The sequence below is a fragment of the Diceros bicornis genome, chromosome 13 (genome assembly GCF_020826845.1).
Source record: "Diceros bicornis minor isolate mBicDic1 chromosome 13, mDicBic1.mat.cur, whole genome shotgun sequence".
In the NCBI taxonomy this organism is placed as follows: domain Eukaryota; kingdom Metazoa; phylum Chordata; class Mammalia; order Perissodactyla; family Rhinocerotidae; genus Diceros; species Diceros bicornis.
This window is the reverse complement of record NC_080752.1, coordinates 54,045,134-54,072,016: the sequence shown is the minus strand read 5'-3', so window position 1 is coordinate 54,072,016 and position 26,883 is coordinate 54,045,134. Positions and strand designations below refer to the sequence as shown.

General features: G+C 40.9%; 1 protein-coding gene and 1 non-coding gene across 3 annotated transcripts; one reads left to right on the top strand and one right to left on the bottom strand.

Moving 5' to 3' along the window:
- Positions 1-6,657: 6,657 nt before the first annotated feature.
- ZFP69 (ZFP69 zinc finger protein) lies at positions 6,658-22,577 on the bottom strand. Of its 2 annotated transcripts, none has more exons than XM_058553798.1 (6): positions 21,975-22,577; positions 20,349-20,843; positions 18,675-18,760; positions 13,479-13,605; positions 13,056-13,154; positions 6,658-9,747 (listed from the first exon to the last, which is right to left on the bottom strand). In XM_058553798.1, exons 2-6 carry the CDS (start codon positions 20,473-20,475, stop codon positions 8,615-8,617), a joined length of 1,572 nt encoding a protein of 523 aa, XP_058409781.1. In that variant the 5' UTR covers positions 20,476-20,843; positions 21,975-22,577; the 3' UTR covers positions 6,658-8,614. The 2 variants fall into 2 exon arrangements, with proteins under 2 accessions (XP_058409781.1, XP_058409782.1); XM_058553799.1 differs by having other exon boundaries at positions 13,056-13,151.
- On the top strand, positions 18,330-18,432 carry LOC131413257 (U6 spliceosomal RNA). Its single transcript, XR_009221921.1, has one exon. It is a non-coding gene; the product is annotated as a U6 spliceosomal RNA (small nuclear RNA).
- Positions 22,578-26,883: the final 4,306 nt, after the last annotated feature.

Genomic DNA, 26,883 nt, shown 5'->3' with positions numbered 1-26,883 from the left:
GAAGTACCTGACCAGTAAAGTGGGGTCCTCAATCACTGTGGATGTTAAGAGGAATTCCTCAGGTAGGGATAATCTTTTCCAAAAGGACTTTAGCCGAAGAAGAGGCAGTAGCCTGTCCGTAAGGGAAGACTTCGAGAAAACATATAGACCATGATTAAAACATATATATATCCATGAGTTGGGGGAAGTTGTATGAAATACCTTTGTCAAACCTCGAATGGCTCCTTAGGCAGTTTAAAATGTGCAGGAGCAGTATGAACACGCTTCCTTGAATTGTATTTTGGACAAGGGGGACAAGTGAGGTAGGCACTTTTTGCGGCCTTGTCAATACTTCCCCACCAATATTGATTTATGAACGCTATCATTTTGTCAGTAGTCCAATGGTTAAATGCATGTGCAGTGGTTAGGAGTGAGAATTTTAGAGTCTGGTAAGACCGGGTTGTTATTTGGTCCAAACCAGAGCTTTCTCTTTTTATCAAAGTAACAATTGTTGAATTTCCACTCTTGTTTTCCATTTTCTGAGGCCAGTTGTTGGGATCCTCTAGTTGGTTTTTCTAAGTTATTATTTAGGACAATATCCCTTTGGACCATGACAGAGGTTTGGCTGCTGTTGGTTCCTTTAAGGGCAGCATACCTTATGGAAGTGTCAGCAAGGTGATTTCCCTTTAGCTTCCAGAGAGTCAAGTTTAGAATGCCCCACGATCTTAACAATAGCTAAAGCAACAGGTGAAATAATTCTTGAACATAGGAGGCATTTTTAATTTTATTTCCACTGGATGTAAGGAAGCCATGTTGCTTCCACAACATCCCCAAATCAAGAGCTACTCCAAAAGCATATCTTGTAGCATATCTCATACTATGAGATATGCTACAAGCGTATCTTGCAGTATAAATGTTGGCAGTTCTGCCGTCAGCTAAAGTACAAGCCCATGTAAGAGTGTATAATTCAGCCTGTTGGGCCAGAGTAGTCATAGGTAAAAGTGCTACCTCCATGAAGTCAAAAGGAGTTTCAATAGTATACCCAGAACAATATTTGCCAGTTTCGCCTTTTAAATAAGAACCATCAGTGAAGGATGAGAAGTTGGAGTTACTCAAAAGAGTTTCCTGCAGATCATCACAAGGGATCGGGAGGTAATCTGTTGGTGTTAAACAGTTATGAGGAGATTCATCAGTAACAGAGGGGAGAGGAGTGGTAGGGTTAAGCTTATTAAAGTGAAAAAGTTATGTGAGGAGCAGTTAACAAAAGGACTTCATAGGAGGTGACGCAGTTGGCTGAAATATTTTGAGGGTGATGAGATTTCAGGAGGGCTTCTGCATGAGGTACAAAGATGGTTAAAGGGGATTCCACAATGATTTTCTTGGTGGCCTTAACCAAAAGGGCAGTGGCAGTAATGGCTCTAAGGCAAGGGGGGTATCCCCATGCCACAGGGTCCAGTTGCTGGTTGTAATACCCTATAGGCCAATGGTGGCCCCTGTGTTTTGGGATGAGTACCCCAAGGGCATTCCTTCCCTTTTCATATACAGAAAAGAAAAAAGGAATTTGATAATTGGGATGTCCAAAGGCAAGTGTGTTCATCAAACTCTCCTTCAAGGCGTTAAAGGCTATGTCGTCTTGTTCTTCCCATAAAATTGGGTTGGGATTGTTGTTCTTGAGTAAAACATACAGAGGTTTGGCCATAAAAGAGAAATTTGGAATCCAGTTTCAGCAATAACTAACTAGCCTGAGAAACCCTCACAGTTGGCATTTAGTTTTGGGTTTGGGGAAACTTAGGACACCATGAAGCCTATCTGGATCTAGGTGTAGCCCTTATTCTGTTATCAGATGCCCTAAATATCAAACCTGGGCTTGGGCAAACTGCAGTTTCTCTTCGGTGACCTTATGTCCCTTCAAGGCTAAAAGCCTTAGCAAGTGGATGCTGTCTTCCTGTGAGGAGGCTTGGGAGGGAGAGCAAAGAAGCAAATTGTCCACATATTGTAACAAAGTAGAACCCCGAGGGCGCTTACCAACCAGATCAGTCTTCAGGATTTGTGAGAAATAAGGGCTCTCAGTAAAACCCTGAGACATTACTGTCCAGGTGAATTGTTTTCCTTCTCAAGTGAAGGCAAAGAGGTGAGCTTCATCAACTGGAATACAAAAGAATGCACTGCATAAATCAATTGTAGTAAAGAATTTACTTCCAGTGGGATTGGATGTTAGTAGTATATGAGGGTTAGGAACAACAGAGTGTTGAGCGATAACAATATTGCTTGGAGGTCCTGGACAACCTCTAGACTCAGCCCTTGGGTTTCCTCACAGGTAAAATAGGAGTGTTACAGGGGTTAATACGAGGGATAATGAGACCTTGATCCTTGTAATCCTCTATTAGGGTCTTTATACCTTGAAGGGCTTCTTTACTTACAAGGTATTGATTTATTCTGGGCAGAGGTCTTGAGGGATCTATTTGAATCTTGATGGGAGGTGCACTGTCAATTTTATCAATATCAGTTGGAGATTTTGCCCATAAGGTAGTAGCTGATTCAATAGGGGCAAATGGTCAGTGTTTCCAGAATTGGCTCTGGTACTGTTAGAGATGGAGCAAATAAAATATGTCAAAGGGTCATTTAATTCAATGTTTTGATGACTACTATCAAATTCTAGAATTATTTCCCCCTTTTGAGAGAAAGAAATTCTGGCATGATATGTTTCCAAGAAGTTTTGGCCTAATATATGAGTAGGGATGGAGGAACTAAGGAGAAAAGGGGGTGTGTCTCTCAAAGGGCCTAAACAAAAGGGAACAGGTTCAGAGACAGGAACTGTTTGAGATTTATTAGATTTGTTATCCCACTATTGGAACTCTTTTGGCACTCTGAGGCAGGGGCTGCTTTACAGTCATGGGGTTGAGCACCAAGAGCGTAGCTCCAGTGTCAATTAGGACAGAAAAAGATTTATTCCCAATCTGGAGAAGTGTTTCTCCAAGCCAATTAAGAGAGAGGATTGGGAAAAGCCCCTGTAGTTCCTCAGAGCCCCATTATTGAGAATTTGGAGGACATTGGAAAGGCTAGTTAGAGGGCTGAAGGTGCCTGAAATACTTAAATTTGCAACAACCTCTTTTCCAATGTCCTGGCTCTTTGCAATAGTAACAGAAACTAGAATTGTGGTTTCATTTAGGGACCTTCATTTGCTGGAGTTGAAGATTAAGAATTTTAGTGTTCTTTCTTTTAGGTGTCTCATCGAGGGTACAAGAGAGCTAGTGTGCCGGATTAACTAAATCTGGAGTGGACATAGTCTCCCATTCCATCCTGGTCCTTTTTATTACAAGGGAAATGTCCCAGTTCAGCCCATTAATAAACGTGGAGTTAAAAACCACCCAGCTGGAACCAACATCTGAAGGAAGACCAGGATTTTCTCTAAAAACAATCTGTAGTCGATTGTAATAGTCATGAACGAGTTCATCAGGTTTTTGTGCACAAGACTGAATTTTATTCCAATCAACAGGCTTTAGGAAAGCTCTAGAAATTGCCTGATGAAGTTGCCCAGCAATTGCCTGAGCCTGATCATATAACAGGTCAGCGGTCGGTCTCCCAGTTGTAATCCTAGAGACCTTTTAGGATTTTCCCAATTTGTGGTTCTCATTCAATGCTGGGCCTGGCCATCACTGACAAGCATATGAACTAGCTGACATAAGTCAGAAAAACCAGGCTGATAAGTTTGAATGACTATAGTAAATTCCCCAGCAAATCTGTGAGGATCTTTGGTTACTTTGGGAAAATCTTTGGCTATCGCCCACAGTTCAGCTTTAGTCCAGGGAGTATAAGAAATTAAAGGTTTAGCCTTTGGATCCTCAGAAGGCTTGATTTTAAAGGGACAGGTTCTGATAGGTTCAGAGGAAGAGGGAGTGGGGAGAGGTTCTGGGAAAGGGGAAAGTTTGGCAAGAGAGTTAGTATAGGGGAACTGAGCGTATAGAAGAGATGTAGATGGTATAGAAGGGAAGGAGGAAGATGGTGCCTGAGATGGGGCCTGAGCATGAGGAGCCAGGGGAGAAGAACATGATGCCATCAGAGGCAGAGCCTAAGACAAGCTGGGGAAGAGGAAAATGAAGCTTTGGAAGCCATATTATCTTTCTTTAATTGTTTATTTGCCTCAGTTAATCTTAAAATTTCATTTTGTAAAGAGGCAATTTTAGACTCCTGATAATGTTTGGAAGCCTCAAAATACCAATCAAAATAAGCTCCATTCAGTTTTGGAAATTTCAGAGCTATGGTTGTCCAATTCAGTTTTAAGAAAAGTAAGTTTGGGAAGTTCAAAAGTTCCCCATAGTGGCCATTGGTGTTCTAAATGACCTTTGCTTAAGTCAGTCCATTTAGTTAGAAATGCGCATGAGGAACAACCATGGTTTTTAAACATAAAATCGGCTAGGGTCCCTGTAGTGGGGGTGCCCTTAAAATATTTAGATAACTGGGATCCCATTTCTCATAGGCTTTTCTCTAGAGTAAAATCATAATTTTCAAACAGCCTAAACAGCTCAAACAGCTTGCAACTTAAACAGCTTGAACAGCTCAAACACCCTGCAGGCTTAATACCAGCACAGTTCTAAGGGGATGGCCTAATCCTGAAGGAGTCAAGCTGAAGGCTGAACAGCACACTAGAACACAATAGAACAGCCTGGTTCCAAAGGGGTGGGGCCATAGGCTGAATGGCGCAGTTCCAATGAAGAGGAATTAGGCCAAAAGCTGAATGGCACAGTTTCAATGAAACAGTCTGATTTCAGACCAATTGGACAGAAGGCTGAGCAGCACAGTTGCAATGGAACAGCATGATTCAGAAGAGTCAGGACGAAGTGCCAACCAAGTACTCACAGATAACACAAAGCCTTAACCAAAAAAGGATGAAGCCTTAAAATAGATCCCAAATAGAGCCTGGAGAGCTTTAAAATGCAAAGAGAGTGGAAGCTTGGATACAGGAGAAAGATTTCCCCTCAACCTCCAGGGTCAGTGAGCAAAGCAGTGAGCTCAATATGGGTGCCAACACCTGTTTGCCCACCAGCCTCGAAGTTGTTGGTGGTCTTCTCTGGATCCCATACAGGCCACCAAATGTTGGCCTAAAACAAATAGCCAGTTATTTCTCCAGCAAAAATGGGTTTATCCCAGATCAACAAAGAATTGCAATTTGAGTCCTGCAACCATGGCAAGCCATGTGCAAGTTCTGAGCAACAGGGGAGGAGAAACTTTCATAGAGGGGAAGAGGAAGTTGAGAGGACTATTATAAACAAAAAGTCCATTGGAGAAATTGAGAGTTCAAAGTATAGTGGCTTTTCATTGGCTGAGTTGTGACAGTCTCTCATTGGCTGAGTTCTTACCAGGCAAGAAGAGGAAGTCTTTCTTCTTCCTGTTGGGCTCTGCCATCATCATAGGACATGAGCGCTCCCCCTTCTGGCCTCCTGAATCCATTTTAAGTGAGGTTTCTGTTTATTAATTTTCACAGGACATACTGACTTTGAGGTGACTATGGGATATCCAAGTGGCGATATTCAGTGAGAAGTTGAATATAATGTTTTGGAGCTTAGGAGAGATTTCAAAGATATAGATGTAGATGTAAGAAGTGTTGGGATATTAACAAGATCAATTAGACAAAATGTGTAGCTTGAAAAGAGAATATGCCTAAGGACACAGCCCTAGGGAAAAACTTCTTTTATGGGATCAGCAGAGGGAGAAGTGTCTGTGAGATAAACGGAATCAATGAACAGGCACCGATAACAGGCGAAGCCAATGGGTAGGTTCTGAAGCATAACTTATGAAGACCTCTTGGGGCAATGGTAGATCTAAGAAGTAAAACTCTTAGAATGGCAAAGAGCAGCTATGTTCAGCCATTGAAGGCAGGTGTTTGGAAAGCTAGGCTAACAAACTTGGGGGGAAAATGCTCAAAAGTGTGACTCAGGTAAAAAAACATGAGTAACTAAAGAAACAGATTCTCCATTTCTTTATCTATAAAGTGAGGCGTTTCGGGCCGGCTCAGTGGCACAAGCAGTTAAGTGCGCACGCTCCGCTGCGGCGGCCCAGGGTTCGCCCGTTAGGATCCCGGAGGCGCACCAACCCACAGCTTGTCAGGCTATGCTGTGGCAGGCGTCCCATATAAAGCGGAGGTGGATGGGCATGGATGTCAGCCCAGGGCCAGTCTTCCTCAGCAAAAAGAGGAGGATTGGCAGATGTTCGCTCAGGGCCAATCTTCCTCACACACACACAAAAATAAATATAAAAAAAATAAAAAATATAAAGTGAGGAGTTTCAATTAGCTGAACACCCTTTCCAGTTCTAAAATTCTGATCCTATGAGCTGGCATTGAAGAGTGGGTAGGACTTGGAATTCCATGAACAGTAACCCTTTCTTCTGCTCTCGTGCCCCTCCAGATCCTCCATCACCACCACACCATCCACATAGTTCCCACAGAAGCTGAGATCTCTGTCTAAAATTGACTTGTTGAGGGGTGGGCACCTGACTTAGCTAGGCCAATAAGAGACCTTCCTCAGGATTTTGAGATTGGCAATGAGAAAAAGAAGACAGCTTTTCTCTGGGTGATGGAAGCTGAATATCTGTAAAATCTGGAGCTGATGGTAAGTGTGATTTGCATTGAATTGTTTAAAAAAAAAAAAAAAAAAGCCAGAATGAAGAAGACACAAGAAGCATAGGTGAGTGATGGAGAGCAAACTGCCTGGGCTTTCCCAAGTGCTTCAGATCCTGGTCCCAGTCTGCTGTTAGAATGTATCACAACCCTCGAATTACATGAGATAGCCCTATATCCCTCTAATAACACCCCTCTTTGAGACCTAAATAGTCCCAGTCTATTTCTGCTTTTGGCAACCTAAAGAGTCCCAACGAATATACTGGACTTGGTCAGAGCCCATATGGGAAGGAGAAAAGTAAATGGGAGATGAAGCCATAAGGTAGGACTAGATATAATAGAGGATCTTAAGTGCCAGGCTTTGGTTTATAACTGGAGTAGAGGTTCTGGAGATGGAGATGAGGGGAAACCATCAACATTTCACAGAATCACTAAAACTTTAATAAAACTTTACCAGACTGCAAAATGAACACGTACAAAATCGTTGTGGTCCTGACCTTGGTGCTCAGCTTTCACAACATAATAAGCAATGTTAACTAATTAATGCTCTCATTCATTCATTAATGTTTATTAATTAGGTCATGTCCTACCTCTTTTCTGTCTCCCTCCATGTGTTAACTATAACTCACTAATATAACCATCCCGGAAAATGCTACATGCAGTCATTTGATCACCCAAGGTAGACCCTGCCATCTTAAGCACCCTGACTCAATTGTCAGTTTTCCTCCATTCCAATCAGAGTTGCAGCCAAGATTATATTTGCTAAGGCAGGTGGATCAGGCTCTTTAAGGGAACTCTCATTCATCAGACAGCTCCAGCCTCAGAAGTCAGGGACTGGAGCAGTCGGTGGAGAGATGTCTACTCCTTTTCCAGCTGAGGCCTTGGTGGGCTTGGCTGCTATTTGGTAACATGCAGATTCCTCTCTGGCTTCAGAGATGACAAGTGCTGCTCTTTCTGGGGATGCAGCTCAGCTGGTACTTCTAGGCTGTTATTGAGACAAGCTGATACTTCTTTGATGGCTGACACAGCTGTTGGTCCAGGAGATGCTTCAGCACCAGATATGGCTCCGATAGTTCTCTATCTTGCTGGTGGGAAAATAAATTGGTGCAACCTCTATGAAGGTCAATTTGGCAATATCCATCATACACATGCACATACTCTCCAGCACACAAATTCCAGTTCTAGGAATTTACCCTGTATATATACCTACATGTGTGAGAAATGAAAATGTATAAGACTATTCATTGCAACATTATATAAACAAAAGATTGAAAATCCAAAAGTCCATCCATTGTGAACTGGATAAATAAAGTACATTCAAGCCATAGAATACTATGCAGCTGTAAAAAAGAATGAGTAGGCACTTTATCTACGGATGTGGAATGACCTCCATGATATACGGTTAATAAAAGTAATGTGCAGATGTGTTTGTATAGGAGGCTGTCATTTTTGCTTAAAAAGAAAAACTGTATATTTGTATTCTCTTGGATATAAACAGAAAAATTTCTGCAAGGGTACACAAAAAAATTAGTTATAAAAAATGGTTGCCTCTAGGTATAAATTCGTGGTGAGGGATGGAGGAAGGAGGCTTTTCACTTATACAACTGTTTGTGCCTTTTGAACTTTATACCACGTGAAAGTTTTCCCCATTAAAAAAAATAAAATTTTAATTAAAAAAATAGGGGTGGTGATATTTTAAACAGTAGTTCCCAAATGCTGGTCTGTAAATCAGTGAACACCCATGAAGAATAATTTATTAACCTACCATGAAATCAGAAAAATAATAACGTGTGGATTTTCCATATTGCTGAATTTCATTTGAAAGACCATCCTTTATTCTTAAGTACTTTGTATGGAGGTGTTAGTAGATAGTAGCTATCAATGTAGTGTTTATTTACACAATGGGCAAAATTAAAAGTTGGCAACATTATATCAATTCATCAAATTTAGAGTCCTGAAATTTAAAAGCATAGAATCACTGATTTAGACTTGGTTTTTGTTTTTATGAATAATCTGTTTTTACACATTATTTCGGAAGGCATTCCTCCTGTGTATTTCATGGTGTCGAGTAAGTGATGAGTTATAGCTGAAGGCTTTTCCACATTCATTACATTCATAAGGTTTTTCTCCAGTGTGATGTCTCTGATGTTTCTTAAAGGATGAATCATGCCTGTAGGCTTTTCCACAGCGGTTGCATTCATATGCCTTCACTCCTGTATGAACAGTTTTATGGTTGCTGAGGTGTATCCTCTGCCTAAAGGCTTTCCCACATTCCTTACATTTGTAGGGTCTCTCCCCAGTATGGATTCTCTGGTGATGCGTTAGATATGCTCTATGACTAAAGGTTTTACAACATGCAGTGCATGCATAGGGTTTCTCCCCAGTATGAATTCTTATATGTTCACTAAGGTGTCTAATCTGTCGAAAGGTTTTCCCACATTCATTGCACGTAAAGGGTTTCTCTCCAGAATGAGTTCTCAAATGTTGGATCAAGCTAATGTTCTGGCTGAAAGCTTTCTGACATTTATCACATACATAAGGTTTCTCCCCAGTGTGAGTTCTATGATGCTGATTAAGAGATGAGCGATGTCTGAAGGTTTTGCCACATTCTTCACATTCAAAGGGTTTCTCACCAGTATGGATTCTCTGGTGTGTAGTAAGGGATGCGCTTTGACTAAAGGCCCTTCCACATTCCTTACATCTGAAAGGTTTCTCACCAGTATGAATTCTCATGTGTTCAGTGAGGTGAATGGGTTGTTTGAAGATTTTTTCACATATAGTACATTCATAGGTCTTTGTTCTTATGTAACTTGGTGGATGATTAATCAAATCTAATTTGTATTTGTTCCTCTTTCTAAGTGTGTCACATTTACGGTGCCTCTGTTTTATAACATTTGAACTCACAATGTTTTCCCCAAATTTGTTAGTTTCTTGGCCTCTCTTCTTGTGGATCGAGATGGCTTGTATCACATCTCTTCCATGGGTTTCCTGGTGCCTTTCTAACTTGTCATCATATTTGGAGACTTTTCTCAATGTGGAATAAATGACATCATCCCTCATGAACCTTTCCATCATAATGCCATGATATAACTGTTCCTGTAAAATGTCATTCTTTGCAGTTGACATATTGGTTTCTGTTTTACTCTTCAAGTCTGAAAGAAATGGAAAAAATGCAAATAACTCATATTCATTATCCTTTGAAAAGTCAATTATTCTAGTGGGTATGGAATAGAGATGTAGATAATAATACATATCAATTGCATGAGATTTTTATTATATTTAAATATGGTTATGCAGTCCAGAGAGGTAATGGGAAATTAAGAAACAGTAAACATGGTAAAAGTGTGATTTTATATGTAGAGAAAATTTGAGCATTTTAGTCCTGCTCTTTCTCATAATACTAAATGATGAAATTTCAGATCTATGTCTTAATAATATGTCTTTTTAATCGACAACTATTCTTGGAAAACAATCTCAGAAAGATAAAAGATGTCCCTCTCCTCACTCCAGCAGTAGAAAGAGAGACACTAGTTCAAAAAATAAGGTTCAAACTAAGAACATTCACAAGAACATTAAGCTGTCTTTTATTGAAACTTGTATTAATATTTATACATTGTTGTTTCCTGTGGTTATTAATCTGTCCCTGGAAGTGTTATTTATGCAAAGGAGACTTGTAAAAAACCCAGACTGCTACGTTGCTACTATTGCTATGTTCTATGAAAATATCCTTTAACCTTTAAAATTCTGACAGGTTTTCTTACTTGATAATTTGTTGTACCCATGACTAATATTTCAACTGACAGCTCTGTATTCCTGAGAGGTATAACTTCTTGTAGGATTTTTTGGTCAACACAAAAGGATCATTAGCACTTTGAAATTCCAAATGAATAGAGGCAATAATAGAGTCTATGTTCTCCAGGCCCCTGATTCTGGTCATGAGTAAGGGAGAAGGAAGAGAAGAAGATAGGGAAAGAGAGAAGAAGCCATCTGTGTCCCCCTTCCCAATTCAATATGAAGCAGGCCCACGCTCAAAGAGAAGATTTAACTTTGAACGAAGTTGGCAGTTTTTATTATTGCACTGACCTAAACATTTTACTAAAATCAGACCGTTATTATTATTTAAAGGGACTGGGCCATCTATGGGACCTCTTCAAGATTTCATCCAGAGGCAGGGAGAGAACATTCATGGTAACTTTTATTTATTATTTTCATTATTATAAGTTGAAAAAGAGAAAACCCAGGAGAATGTACAAACAAATGATGGGAATTAATAACAGAGTGAAACAAGGTGGCTGACTATAAGATCAATATACAACACCAATTGTGTTATTACACAACAGCAACAAACAGAAAATAATTTAAAAATAATAATTTAAAAAAATAATTAAAAAAAATATACCATCTACAATAGCAACAAACTGTAAGGTCTTCAAGATGAATCTAGCAAAAGAGATGCAATATGTATGAGACCTTTATGGGAAAAATCCTAAAACGTTTTTGAAAAAAAAATTAGGAAATATCAATAAATGGAGTAATATACCATGTTCTGGGATAATAGGAACTCAATATCATAATATTAATTCCCCCCAAAATTGATCTATAAATTCAATTCTATTCCAATCAAAATACCACCAGAGTATTTGTGTGTGTGTGTGTGTGTGTGTGTGTGTGTGTGTGTGTGTGTGTAATCTGATGCGCTCATTATATGATTCATATGGAAAAACAAGGGGCTAGGAATAGCCAGGACAATTTTGAAGAACACGGTGGGAGAACTACCTCTACCAGATATTAAGTTTCACTACGAAACACAGTAATTAAGATAGCCTGGTATTAGAGTGAGGATTAAAAAAAATAGAAAAGTGGAACAGAATAGAGAGGGCCCAGAAACAGACCCAAGCATATAAGAAAACTTGACAGGTGACAGAGGGGAATTAACTATTAAACAAATGGTTCCTGGGCTGATTATCCACATAGAAAAAGTTAAACTAGATCCTCACCTCACACTACACGTAAAATACATTCCAGGTAAATTAAACCTAAATATGAAAGCAAAATTTTAAAAATATAGGATAACAATATTATATATACATTTTTTTCTGTAAATCAACAGGAAAAAAGATAAGCAATAATAGAACAATTGGCAAAGGATATAAACAAGTAATTTATAGAAGAGGAATCCTAGAAGGATGATCGATAAACATGAAAAATACTCTCCCTCTCACCAGTAATCAGGAAAATAAAAGAAACAAGATACCATATTCACTCACTGATTTTATGAAAATTTTAAAGTTTGACAATGCCAAGTGTTAACAAAGATGCTGAGTTCTGGAAACTCCTAACACCTGTTGATGGGAGTACAAATTGGTACAACTGCTTTGAAGAGCAATTCGGTAATACTCAGCAAAACGAAGGTGCATATACTCCATGATCCACAAATTTTGCTTCTACCAACTATCTCAGAGAAACACTTACATACGTACACAAGAAGATATATACATGAAGATTTACTGCAGCATCTTGTAACCCCTAAATTTAGAAACAGTATAAATGTCTATAACAGGAAAATGGAGAAATAAATTGTGGTTTATTAATTCAACAGAAATGAGTGAACTAGAACAACATGGATAAATATCAATAGTGTTGAATGAGAAAAGCAAGTGGAAAAAGTATAAATACCATTTTTTAAAGAATAAGACCATGCAAAACAATGCTATATATTGTTTGGGGATATACACATGTAATAAAAGTATGAAGACACAAGGGAATAATAATATTTAAACTCAGAAGAGTTGGTTATTTCCAAAGGTAGGAGGGGGACAGCAGCGCTTCAACTCTTTTATTTCTTAATCTAGGTGGAACCTACATAGAAATTTGTTATAATGTTCTCTATGCCTTTCTGACTGTCTAAAATATTTTATAATAAAAGCCAAGTTTAAGGAGATTGTTAAAGGCCACTGGATTTGGTGAGAAGGAATCCTCTAATTTCTCTTGCAGGAGTTTTTGTAAAGTAGTTGTTACAAAAAATTAAGATACGTGAGTTAAAAAGAGAGCAATATTTGGTAGAAGCTGGGATTGTAAAATGAAATTGGTGAAAAGTGGAAATAGAATGCAACAAAGAAAATTAAAGCTTTATAGGATGCAAGGAGAGTCCTAAAAAAAGACCTGTTTTCTGTGAGGAGAGACCCCATACATATGACTGCTCAGGGAAAGGAACTTCCAAGTGGCAGAATTTAGGATACTGAAGAAAGATGGAAAATCAAGTTTAACCTTAAAAAAGATAAGACTTCTCTTCCCTCCAACTCCAGAGAGACTTTTGCAAGGTCAAGTGAAGAAAAGGGGTGACAGAGGGAGGGGTGAAATTGGGGTTAGTTGATGCCCTGTCCCGTGGCCTCAGCCTTCCCCATGACCTGGGAAGACTTTGGGCGTGCATATTAAAAGGTACCATCTCCCCTGGTCTCACCTGAACTGGGATCTCCTGGGCCTTCTTTCTCTGTTATCCATGGCTCTTCTCCTTTCTCCAACTGGGAAATCACACTAGGTTTGGAGAGTTGATATCCTGCTTGTGGAGTTAAAAAAGAGTATGAATGCTTATGTTGCAATCTAAGAACCATCCCCAGAATTTAGTTCCAGTCCTCTGGTATTTAGGGACTCTGAAATGGAAAAGCCACCACAGCATGTCTTTCTACTTGAGCTCTACAAAGAAAAATTGTTCCCCCAAGGAAGGAGAATCAGATATGCCCTGGCTTGATTTTCAAAGGAATGAGACATCTCTAATATAGAACCCAAGGCCAAGCTCCAGGGAATCCACAACGTTTAATAATTTAGAAATAATGACTCTCCCGTAATGGGCAGGTTTCTTGATGTATGCTTAGCCCATCCTTACCCACTGAGACCAGGTTCCCATAGTTCTCCAGCATCACCTCCCGGTACAGACTCCGGTGAGCAGGGGCCAGTTGCCCCCACTCCTCCTGGGTGAAGTCCACAGATATGTCCTTGAAGGTCAACAATTCCTAGAATATCAAATATGATCCTTTTCAGCCAGAGACCACTTCCATGAAGGTCCAATGAATTCTGACAGTATTCAAAGTTCTGAGAGATTCTAAACCAGTTTTACTGGGAGCCTCCTCTGGATCTGTTTGGCGATTCTCTGGAGATTACTATCAATAATTAAATACATAGAAGGAAAGATGGTCATAAGTGCCTTAGGAAAAAAATTAAGCAGGATAAGGGGAAGGGAGAGTCATACTGAGGGTAGGGATGATCTTCTATGCAGGGTGGCTGGGGAAGGCCTCTCTAAAAGGGTGATATTTGACCAGAGACATGAATTCAGTGAGGAAGAGCCATGTGGAGATCTGAGGGGAGAATATTCCAGGCAGGTACAAAGAACGTTAAGGCGACAGCATCCTTGGCTTGTCTGAGGAACAGGAAGGCTGGAGGCAGATTAATGAAGGGGAGAGTGGAAGAAGATAATATCAGGGAGGTTGGGGCAGGAGAGAGAGAGGTTTTTAACATTTCTTGTACATTTTATAGTACTACAAGAACAATGCATTTTTGCTGAGGTTAAATTCTGGGGCCCTGCTGGAGTTGAATGCAAAGATGAACAAAACTGCATGGAACTGTAGTCTAACCCCTTCCTGGCTCAAATACTGAAAATATAAAAAAGATCAGCCCCTCAGCAGTGGTGGCATGGGGTAGCTGGGTTAATCAGAAGTAAACTCAATCATATTAAAGCTGTATTTCACCCAGAGCTCAGCCACAGCTCTGGGAGGAATATGAATAATCCACCCTTCACCTTAACCACCCAACAGAGGAAAAGGGCTTAGAGTCTCTAGGAAATAAACAGAACAAAACAAAACAAACAAACTATGTATATACTTATATATATGCACACTTCATCCTCCACTGTTCTTTTATACACAATATTGGAACTACGATAAAAAAATATTAGACGTGAAGAAGGAGAAAAATCTGACCTATAATCAAGATTAAAAAAATCCATAGAAGCAGATCCATAGGTCATTGGAATTAGCAGACAAGAAACTTAAAGCAACTATTAAAATATATGTTAAAGAATTTACAATAAAATATGGATAGAATACATGAAGACATGGGGGTAATTGAGGAGAGAAAGAAACACTAAAAAAGAACTAAAAAAAAAATTCTACAACTGAAAAATACAATATCTGAAAAATCCATTGGATGAGATTAACAGCAGATTGGACCCTGATGAAGACAAGATCAGTGAAACTTAAGGCAGGTCCATAGATATTATTCAAACTGAAGCACCAAGAGAAAAAAAGAAAATCTCAGATAATACCAAATAGTCTAATATAGAAGGAGATGAGAGAATAGGCATAAAAATATATTTGAAGAAATAAAGGCTGAAAATTTTCCAAATTTGATGGAAAAAAACTCAAGCCACAGATCCAAAAAGCTCAGAAAACCCCAAAAAGAATAAATTTGAAGAAAACCACACTTATGCACATCATAGTAAAACATTGAAGAGTAAAGATAAAAGGGAAGATTGTAAAAGTAGCCAAAAGAAGGTAGATAAGAAGGAACAAAAAAAACAAGGAAGAAAAGGTGGTATAAAAAATAACAAGCAGGGCCGGCCCGGTGGCGCAGGCGGTTAAGTGCGCGCGCTCCGCTGCGGCGGCCCGGAGTTCGCTGGTTCGGATCCCGGGCGCGCACTGATGCACTGCTTGGTAAGCCATGCTGTGGTGGCGTCCCATATAAAGTGGAGGAAGATAGGCACAGATGTTAGCCCAGGGCCGTCTTCCTCAGCAAAAAAAAAAAGAGGAGGATTGGCGGATGTTAGCTCAGGGCTGATCTCCTCACAAAAAAAATAAATAAATAAAAAATAAAAAAATAAAAATAAAAAATAAAAAATAAAAAAATAACAAGCAGACACATCACACGTAAGGAAAGAATAAGAATAGCACCTGACCTCTCATCTGAAATAATATAAGCTAAAAGATAATGGACCATCTTTAAAGTGCTTAAAAGAAAAAGTGGTCAACCTAGAATTCTGTCTCCACTAAAAGATCTTCAAATAGGAAGACAATATAGAGACATCTGTAGATCAACAAAAGCTGTGAGAATTTGTCATCAGAACACTCATGCTACAAGAAATGCTAAATGACATTCTTAAGCTGAAGGGAAATGATACCAGATAGAACTTGGAACTAAAGGAAGGAATGAAGAGTGCCTGAATCAGCAAATAGGTGGGCAAATATGAAGCACTCATTTTTTCCCCTTTTCTTAATTTTTTATGAGATAATTTATTGTTAAAAGCAAAAATAAAAACAATGTATTGTAGGGTTTACAACATGCCGAGTGAAATGTATGATGACAATACACAAGAATGGGAAAGAGTAAACGGAAATATAAGGCTTTCATATGAAACAGTATGATAATTCAACTGTGATATGTTAAAAATGCATATGTTAATGGCTAGAGAAACCACTAAAAACAAATCAAGGAAGCATAGCTAAAAAGTCATTAGAGGATATAAAATGGAATACTAAAAAGCTATGCAATCCAAAAGAAGGCAGGGGAGGAGGAATGAAGAAACAAAGAATAGATGGAACAAACAGCAAACAAGAACAAGAATATGCACTTAAATCCCAACATATCAATGATTATGTTAACTGTAAATGGACTAAACAAGCAAGACTCAGCTATATATATATATATATATATATATATATATTTGTGTGTGTGTGTGAGGAAGATCAGCCCTGAGCTAACATCCGTGCTAATCCTTCTCTTTTTGCTGAGGAAGACCGGCTCTGAGCTAACAGCTATTGCCAATCCTCCTCCTTTTTTTTTCCCCCAAAGCCCCAGTAGATAGTTGTATGTCACAGTTGCACATCCTTCTAGTTGCTGTATGTGGGACGCGGCCTCAGCATGGTCAGAGAAGCGGTGCGTCGGTGTGCACCAGGGATCCGAACCCAGGCTGCCCCTGGGCCGCCAGTAGCGGAGCGCGCACTTAACTGCTAAGCCATGGGCCGGCCCAAGACCCAGCTACATTTAAGAAAGTCACACTTTGGGGCCGGCCTGGTGGCGCAAGCAGTTGAGTGCGCGTGCTCCGCTTCAGTGGCCCGGGGTTCTCACAGGTTTGGATCCCCGGTGCACACTGGCGCACCACTTGTCAAGCTATGCTGTAGCGGCGTCCCACATAAACTAGAGGAAGACGGGCACAGATATTAGCTCAGGGCCAACCTTCCTCAGCAAAAAAAAAAGAGGAGGATTGGCATCAGATGTTAGCTGAGGGCTGAGCTTCCTCACAAAAAAAAAAAAAAAAGGTCACACTTTAAATATAAAGACGCAGATAGGTTAAAAGTAAAAGAATGGAAAAGGCTATACCATACAAACAATAATGAAAAGAACACTGGAGGAGCAATATTAAATCAGGCAAAGTAGACTTAGGAAAAGGAATATTACTAGGCATAAAGAGAGACATTTCATTACGATAAAGGGTCAGTTCATCAAGAAGCCAACAATCCTATGTGTTTATGCATCTGAAAATAGAACTTTAAAATAAATAAGACAGAATTGACAGAACTAAATAGAGATTTAGACAAAACACAATAATTAGAGATTTTAACATTCCTCTCTCAGTAATTGATACAAGTACACAAAAATTCATCAAGGATATAGATTTGAACAACCTATCAACCCACTTAACCTAATTGACCTTTACAGAACACTATACCTTACAACTGCAGAATATACATTCTTTTTTTAACTAAATTTTTTATTTTGAGATAACTATAGATTTACATGCAGTTGTAAGAAATAATACAGAGATCCCAGGTACTCTCTGCTGGTGGCAAAGCAGAGTTCTGATTGGAAAGGGGCATGAGGGAACTTTCTGGGATGGAGGAAATATTCTATATCTGGATTTGGTTACATGGTGTATACATATGTCAAAACAGAACTGTATGCTTTCTTAAGTGTATTTTCCTATATGCAAATTATACCTTAATTTAAAAACATTTAATCTTTTCCCAGTGCTGAGAATCCCATCCATTTTTGATAAATGGCAGGAAGTGAGGAATTCCAGATAAGTGGAATGCAGAGATAACTCTAAATAGACTATTATTACTTTTATATTATTGTAAATAACTCTGGAGTGCATTTCAATCCTAGAAGGCATTAGCATCTGAATTAGCTGAGGAAACTGAGATTGTAAATGGCTAAAAAAATTTCCCCAGATCACCGAGCAAGTACATACAAGAGATAACTGAAATCCTGTACCAGCTAATTTCAGAACTCAAGTTCTTTTCACTTAAAACGCTTCTGTCTCCAAATAACATCTCCTCTTTAAGAGTCTTCCTTTCTCATTTATTCTACAATTTTCCTTCTATTTCACCTTTGCTTCCACCAGGCGGTGAGGACACCATTTCCGACACCCTGCTGTACCTAGCCAGCCTGTCTAATGTGTGCACTGTGTTGCCTGACCATCTCTTCTCCACTCACTTCTCCTTCGCAGGGGCCTCTGCTCTCAATACCATACTAAGGGTCACCTCACAAAGTTCACCAGTGATATGTGTACATCACTAACAATGTCAGAACTTTCTTCTCAGAAAGTTTGTTCTGGAGTATAAAATACTCCAAAAAATTGAAGTTTATCTTAGAGCCCAAGTGTATCTGTTGGTTTTTAGGGGCTAGAATTATATCACTCATTTTGCTTTCTCTACAGAAATTGGCACAATGTTAGATCTAGAGGTTGGTCAGAAACAAGAGTTACAAAAATCGGAACGATACAGAGAAGATTAGCATGGCCCCTGAGTAAGGATGACACGCAAATTTGTGAAGTGTTCCATATTTTTTATAATATGTCAATTATATCTCAATTAAAAAAAGAAAGAAACAAGAGTTACAGGGAGGGAGGCCACAATGAGTAGGGAAGTTGCCACCACTGTGGCCCAGTTTTCTGTATAAGAACAACTTGCACTGAGCTCCCTAGGCTGAATTTGTTACGCTCAACACCCTCCTCTTAAAAAAAAAAGGCAAGTTATAGCCTTAAAAACCAATAAGCATGTCAATAAAATGAGAGGGAACTCCAACCCACCTGGGATTCTGCTGTTGGGGGCCCAGAGGTCACTTCATCCTTTAAACTTTGTTGCTGGGTCTCATCAGCATCCTGAGACAGCACAGCTGGGGAAGGAAAAGAGCCGTGAGGTTTGCATCTCCCCAAATCCTCCCAATAGAAAAACTGCCTGCAGACCTGCTGAATGTGGCTCCTCTCTCAGTACACTCACAAACAGGGATATTTAGAGCAACTGAAGAACAACACAAAGTCTCCTTAATGATAATGTGCAGTGCACTGCTTCAGGCATTAATATTTCCCAATGGTTAATGCTGGTCCAAAAACACAGATCTACCAGGCCTCTCCTTTGTTCAAAGGTTCAAGATAAGAAAGAAAAATCCAAACACCTCCCCATGGACTTCAAGACAGTCTCAGCATTGGTTTCCTCTAACAACTGTCCCCTTCATATGTGGGACACATACACCCATCACATTCTTTACTCTCAGTTAGACTAGAATATTCTCTGTGCTGCGAACTACTTTTCAAGGTACCTATTTTTGCATCCTTTCCCCAAATCTTCTTTAAAAAACTTAGACATCCTTCAAGGCCCAATTCAATGCCATCTGCTCTGTGAAAATTTCTCACATAAGTACAATCAGAAGAATGTTTCCCCTCTCTTGTATTCCCAAAGAACCTCACCATAGCACTTTCTTAGGCTACCTTCTATTATTGTGATCTGGGTACACGTCTATCTCCATCAATTAGTAATTAGCATTAGAGATCATTATCCATTTTTCCATCTGTCAAGACGCTTAGTGGGCTGGCCCACTGGCACAGCGGTTAACTGTGCGTGCTCCGCTGCGGTGGCCCAAGGGTTCAGATCCCGGGCGCGCACCAACGCACCGCTTGTCAAGCCATGCTGTGGCGGTGTCCCATATAAAGTGGAGGAAGATGGGCACGGATGTTAGCCCAGGGCCAATCTTCCTCAGCAAAAAGAGGAGGATTGGCAACAGATGTTAGCTCAGGGCTAATCTTCCTCACACACACACAAAAAAAAGATGCTTAGCAAAGTCCCTGCCTGACACACAATAAATACTGGCTGAATTTGAAGTGTTAAAGGCATTTACCAAGAGACCACATGAGACACATAAATTCCTCTGTCTACCCATCTATCCTGACCAGACCACTAAATAATGTGTAATCTTGGACATGTTTCCCACTGAACCCATATATTTCAAGGTAAAATGAGAGTTAATCAAGCACGTCATTCCTTCCTCTCAACAAAAGATGAAAAGAAAGTACTGATACTTGTGAAAAATATTGGCTTAGGGCTAAAATGACTGAAACTTGTGAAGGAAAACCATTGGAGGGCTTAAGAGGGTAGAAATCTTTGACCCCACTGTCCGTGAATCATATTCACGCACTGGGAGCCTCTGGTGGGGAACACCTTGTATTCTGTCTTCCTGTTGTGTGCTGTACTTGAGGACAGGAGACGGGAGCAGCATAGAGCGCATGTTGCAAGGAGCTTGTGCTGAGAGCCCGACATTTCCCTCACGCTATCCTCTTCCCAAAAGCCACAAAGCATGAATCCCAAAGACCCGCTTTCCCCCAGTTTTCTCCCCAAGAGACCACCTCAAGGAAGTGTGTACCTATCTTTTCACACATGAATGAGACCCCCTTCTTTCCCGCTTCCCCCCTCCATCAGTCTAGTCTCACCTTCTCCTTCAAACATCTTAGTCACGTCCTCCCACAGGGGCGCCCCCTCCTTGGCCTTCTTTGGATGGTGCAACTTCACCCAGGTGCTGGCCTCCGTGGGCAGGGTGATCAGGAGCTGCTGCAGCATGACGACACCTGCGCGACTGGGCTTGTTCACTTCTGGTGAGGAAACTGTCAGAACCTCTGCTGAGAGACTTCACAGTTGGGTGGTCCTCCTCTGATCACCGTCTCCCGCCCTCAGGACTTTGGTGTGTCCCTGTAGCACCAGAACCTGGGGGCTCCTACAGGCTGGTGTGACTTGAACGACTCTGAGAAACTGACTCCCCTCTTAAATTAAGTACTGCCTCCTTGGGAGGCAGCCGGTTGAGTGGGTTTGAGTGCATGCCTCTATATTCTTCTAGAGGAGCAAAAGGCAGGAGAGGAGGGATCCAGAAGCATCGGTCAGACAGCCAGAACTCCAGAACTTGCAGAAATATATTTAAAACTGCAAAAGATCTAAAAACAAAGATTTGGCATCAATGTGGGAATAAGCATAATCACTATTCTTGGATGTGGCTCATTCTCCTAGTTCCACACACATATACACAAATAGTCAAAGACACGCAAACACCAAAGATACACAAACATGCACAGACCCTGCCTTGACTTCCCTTCTTGTAAGCTGCATGCATCCTCCATCTGGATAAAGACTTGGGAGTTAAGAGCGCAGGCTTTGAAATCAGACAGCCTGGGTTAGAATCCTGACACTTGCACTTAAAAGCTCTAAAGCATTTCAACTTTCTGAGCTTCAGTTTCTTCATCTATAAAATGGGGATAATAATTGTACTTCATAGGGTTGCAATGTTGATTGAGACTATGTCGGGCATACAGTAAACCCTTAATAAACATTATAAACTTTTTGCTTCAACGCTATATCATAGCATTATCTCAAGTTATTTTTAAAAACAATTAGAGATCTAAATTTAAAGTTCAAGTATCTCAACTGACAGAATAATCATACAGCTGCATTTTCACATGGGCAAGCACACATCACCACCTGCGCCAATGCCCAGCAGCTGGCAAGTCCTTCTGACCTCTCTGTTAAGACGCATCCTGGTTTCAGAAATGTTAAAATTGGAGGAGGGGGTATGTTTTCAAATGGAGGAAATATAGTACTTCGTGTATAATGAGGACTACTGCAGAACTGTTTGTATCAGGCAAATTCGGAAACAACCCAAATCCATCAACTCATCCAACCCCCTGGTATCTGAGCAGGTGCCTCCACAGCGACCAGGTCCAGTGTATCTGGGGCCCCAAGAACAGTCCTACTCCGCGGAAAGGGAGCCAGCCCAACTTTCTGAAGTTTGTGAGGGAAGGTATGTGGCTTATGGGCTTTTTTTTCCCAGCTATGACTGATGCAGAGAAAGGAGCTGCATCCTACAGGCTGGAACACGTGGAAAGTATCCTGCCTCTGAATATATAAAAAGTAAATGTCTTGTTACCAAAGTGGAGAAACTTTCAAATCTTACTTCTGAAATGGTTAATGCCCAAGAAGGTTCACTTCGAAGATGCCCCTTCTTTTGCTCCCAGCCATGCCTCCCTCGGACTTAGAGACTGCAGACACAGACATCGCAGCCTCCTACTCACCAGATCCGCCTCGGACGCTGGTAGGACCAGAGATGGGGGCGTGAGAGCGCCGGCTCCTGAGGCTTTCAGCTCCAGACGGTGTCTCTTTCGAGAAGTGGGTGGTAACTGATTTTGTTCTTTCCTAGCCTTGCATAGATAGACCACATCGCCCACTCAACACAATGATTCTTCAAAAAACGCCCAGCGTTCACATAGGCTTCCTTCGGGAGCCCAGAGGACCCTCAGCCTCAGAACTGAAGTGGGTCTTTTCCAAATTCCCAACGAGGCGGCCTAGGGCGGGTGCAGCTGCACCAGATCAACGCACCCAGCCTCCAAGGCGGCCTTTCCCAGCAGCACCCCCAGGAGTGGAGCTCTGGGGGCCGCAATGGGAGGGATGCCCTGACCTGGCTTCCCGCAGAGCCAGGCGAGGAAACACCCCGCCGGCGGCTGCTGTAACACCGAGGCCGGCGGCGGCCAGGTCCACCCCGGGGCCCCACCTCTTGGGCCACAGCCCTCCGTCTCCGGGCGCTTCTGTCCTCCCAACGCGCCCTGTCCGTGGCTCACGCCGCCGGTTGCCCTCGCACCGGCCCGGGTGGGCCTCCGGGTGCGGCCCACCCACGCGGTTGCGCTGCTCCCCAGCCCGGCGCCCTCGCGGCTTCCGGCGGGCTCCGCACCCCCGCCGCCCGCTCCACCCACGAGGGGCCGCCGGAGCCCGCCTTCTCCGGGGGATGCAGGGCGCTGCCGAAAACCCGGAACCGGAGGCGGCGGAGCGCGCCCCCGGGCACGCGCACCCCCCGGGCTGCCCAGACTCAGCGGGCAGCGGCCACCCGGGCAGACGGCCCTCTTTCCTGACAGTGGTCCCGAGAGACCACGTGGCCGGGCAGCTCTTCCGGTGGGGAAGCCCCTTCTCTGTCATTCATTCATTCATTCGACAACTATCTTCTGAGTGCCTACATCTGCACGCATTGTTACAGGCTCTGAGGATACAGCAGTGATCAAAACGCAGTCCCTGCTTTCTGGGATCTTAATTCCAGCGAAAGTAAATACCAGATGATTATAAATAGAAAATTAAATAGGTAATACCCCAGGTGATGGTAAGGGCTACGAGGAAAAGGGAAGCAGCCTGTGGAGATGGGAACAGAGGATGACTGGAGTTCCTCTCTGTGATAATAGTAGGCTAGGATATTTATATCAACCCATTTCAGAAAACAACAATGAAATTTAAAAATAAAAGTCAGGAATATATATTTTTAATGTTCTCAAAGGAGTGTATTAGTTTGCTAGGGCTGCCATAACAATATACCACAGACTGGGTGGCTTAAACAACAGAAATTAATATTCTCACAGTTCTGGAGGCTAGAAGTCCAGGATCCAGGTCTCAGCAGGGTTGGTTTCCTTTGAGGCCTTTCTCCTTGGCTTGCAAATGGCCGCCTTTTCCCTATGTTCTCATGTGGTTTTGCCTGTGTGTGCTTGCACGCGCCTGGTGTCTGTGTGTCCAAATTTCCTCTTCTTATAAGGTCAGATTGGATTAGAGCATACCCTAATGCCTCATTTTTAACTTAATCACCTCTTTAAAGTGACTTGTTTGTGAAAATTAATAAACAGAAATCTCATTTAAAATGGAGTCAGGAGGCCAGAAGAGGGAGCTCTCATGCCCTGCTACACCCCAGAGCCCAACAGAAAGAAGAAGATGCCCTTTTCTCGTCTGGCAAGAGCTCAGCCAATGAGAGACTGTCACACTCAGCCAGTGAAAAGCTGCTACACTTCCAAATTCCAGTCTCCTCCAATGGACTCTTCCTTTACAATAGCCCTCCCAACTTCCTCTTCCCCTTTATAGAAGTTTCTCCTCGTCTTGCTTCTCAGAACTTGCAGTGGCTCCCCATACTTTGCAGATCTTGAGTTGCAATTCTTTGTTGATCCCAAACAAACCCATTTTTGCTGGAGAAATAACTGGCTGCATATTTGTTTAAGGTTAACAAGTTTAATCGGTTAAATATGTGATTAAATACAATCACATCCTGAGGTACAAGGGGTTAGGGTTTTGACATATGAATTTGGGGGTGAAGGGACTGGACACAATTCAGCCATAACAAGGTGTCTAAGAGATGGCAGGATAGTAGGGAATTAGCAGACCAAACACTAGAAAGCCAGGATCCAAGATGGTAATCCAACTTGGAAGGAACTTTTGCCCTGAGGGCATTTACCTAGCTGGAAAATGATAATCTTCCTTTTGCACTTCAAAAAGAAAAAATAAATAAATCACAATGTGTGGGGAGTGAAATAGAAGACCCTCTGTACAGCAATTGGGACTCCAAAGGGCTACAACCTCAGGATGAGGATGAATTGGAAGTGGAACAGCTTCAGAGGAATTTACAGGCTGGGATCAAGTTGCCTGTCTCAAGTCTTGATCTTAGTTTAAGGTGTCCTCTGACTGTGATGCCACCAGATGCCTGGCAAAAGCAAATACAAATCCTCTCTGGAGAAAAGCATTATAATGTAGGCCTTAAGTTGTTCCTACCCATAAGTTTTCATAGAAGTATTAAGTACAGGGGCCAGCCCGGTGGCACAAGCGGTTAAGTGCGCGCGCTCTGCTATGGCAGCCCGGGGTTCGCCAGTTTGGATTCCAGGCGCGGACCAATGCACTGCTTGGCAAGCCATGCTGTGGTGGCGTCCCATATAAAGTGGAGGAAGATGGGTACAGATGTTAGCCCAGGGCCAGCCTTCCTCAGCAAAAAAAGAGTAGGATTGGCAGATGTTAGCACCTGGCTGATCTCCTCACAAAAAAAAAAAAAGAAATATTAAGTACAGAATTAAAGATAACCAGGTACACATGGAAACCAGACTCTTTTAGTGAGTATTTCAGCAAAAACAAACAACAGAAATAGACCTGTGATGGTAAGTGCTTTTAGGAATTATCAGATGCAAACTGTAAAACAATTTATGTTTTTTTTGTTCAAAGAAATAAAAGATAACTCAGATAGTTTTGGCAGGTGCCTGGGAACTATAAAGAGTGATAGAACAGATATAAAAAAGAACTAAATAGAAATTATATGACTGAGAAATACAGTAACAAAATTAAGAATTCAGTGGATGCATATAACAGCAGATTAGACATAGTTGAATAAAAAATAAATGAAATGGAAAGTAGGTCAGAAAAGATTACCTAGAATGAAGCATTAAGAAACAAAAGGATGGAATATAATGAAGAGAGGATAAGAGACATAGCCGATACAGTGAGAAGATCTGGCATAAGTTTAAGAGAGAAGCTAGGGCAGTGACAGTATTTGAAGAGATAATGGCTGAATATTTTTCAGTACCTATGAAAGCAACCAGACCATAGATTTAAGAAGCCAAATAACTCTCTAATGGGATAAATAAGAAGAAATCCACACCCAGACAAATCGCAGTGAAACTTCAAAAAACTAAAGACAGAAAGAAAATCTTAAAAGTTGTTGTGGTGGCTTTAAAATATGCCCACGCCTTCCTCCAATAGGTGGAGACTAATTTCTCTCCTCTTAAATGTGAGGCAGACTCACTTCTGAAGAATAGAATGTGGTGGAATTGATAGTATGTGATTTCAGAAGCTAAGTCATAAAAGACATTGCCACTCCTGCCTTGAATACTCTTTAATTTCTTGCTCTGAGGAAAGCCAGCTGAATAACTAGCATCAATTTGCCAGCCATGTGAGTGAGCCATCTTGGAAGCATATCATCTAGCCCCAGTCAGGCCTTCAGATGACTCCAACCTTGGCCATCTTGACTGCAACCTCATATTGACTGCATCTTGAGCCAGAACCTCCCATCTAAGCAGCTTCTGAATTATTGACTCATGAAAAATGTAAGATTAAAAAATGTTTCTTTTTTAGGCCATTAAGTTTTGGAGTTATTTGTTATGCAGCAATCACTAACTAATAACAGTGGGAAAATTTGATAACTAACACAAGTGGCATTATGACAGCTAATTTATCATCAGCAATACTGGAAGTCAGAAGACAGTGCAATGAAATCTTCAATGTGTTGTGAGGAAATAGTTGACAACCCATAATTCAATGCAAAGTAAAAAAAAAAAAATCCTTCAAGAATAAAGGCAAAATAAAGACATTTTCAAACAAACAAAAGCTAAGAGAGTTTGTCAACAGACTACCTTAAAAGTAATTCTCAAGGTTGAACTTCAGGCAGAAAGAAAATGATTCCAGATGAAAGTTACAAAGATGCAAAAAAGGAAAGAAGTACAAAGAAAGCAGAAAAATGTGACTAAATCTAGATGAGCATTAATGATACAGACTAAAAATCTTAATAATTTGTGAGGTTTAAAAAAATAGAATTAAAATACCCAAGAACAATAGCATATAAGGTCAGGAGGCGGATGAATGGAGCTAAAAGTATTCCAAGTTAAATTGTTATTAATGTGCTCTAAGGACTATCAGAGGAGAATAGAGGTCTTCATTAATATTAAACTTTGATAAGTAAAAAATGATATATATTGTTAGCTGGAAGACATATTACTGAATATGAAGACCTGTTATGAAGTTATAGTAATTAAGACAAAGAGGTAGGTATTGATGCAAGAATAGATAAACTGAACAATGGAACAGAATAAAGAGTTCAGATCCAGACACCCACATAGACCATCACCTGATTTATGACAAGGGTGGGGAAAAGAAGGTGTTTTAAATAAATTGGTGCTGGATCAATCGGATATTCATTTTGATCCCTACTTTACAACCTACACAAAAATCAATCAGATGGCTTGCAGATCTAAATGTAATAAGTAAAACAATAAAACTTTTAAGAAGAAAGTAGAAGAATGTTTTTATGACTTTGAAATAGGCATAGATTTATTACATTGAATAAAATGTGCTAAACATAAAGGGAAAAATGATAACCCAGATTAAAATTAAGGATCAGGCATTTCAGTCACTTCTGGTGAA

Bases quoted from the DNA above. Each gene is read 5' to 3' on its own strand.
- ZFP69 (XM_058553798.1), bottom strand. From the start codon at position 20,475: ATGCTGCAGCAGCTCCTGATCACCCTGCCCACGGAGGCCAGCACCTGG. The intron at 18,761-20,348 runs GTGAGACTAGAC...TTCCTTCCCCAG, and splicing joins TAAGATGTTTGAAGGAGAAG to CTGTGCTGTCTCAGGATGCT. The intron at 13,155-13,478 runs GTAAGGATGGGC...TAACTCCACAAG, and splicing joins TGGGAACCTGGTCTCAGTGG to CAGGATATCAACTCTCCAAA.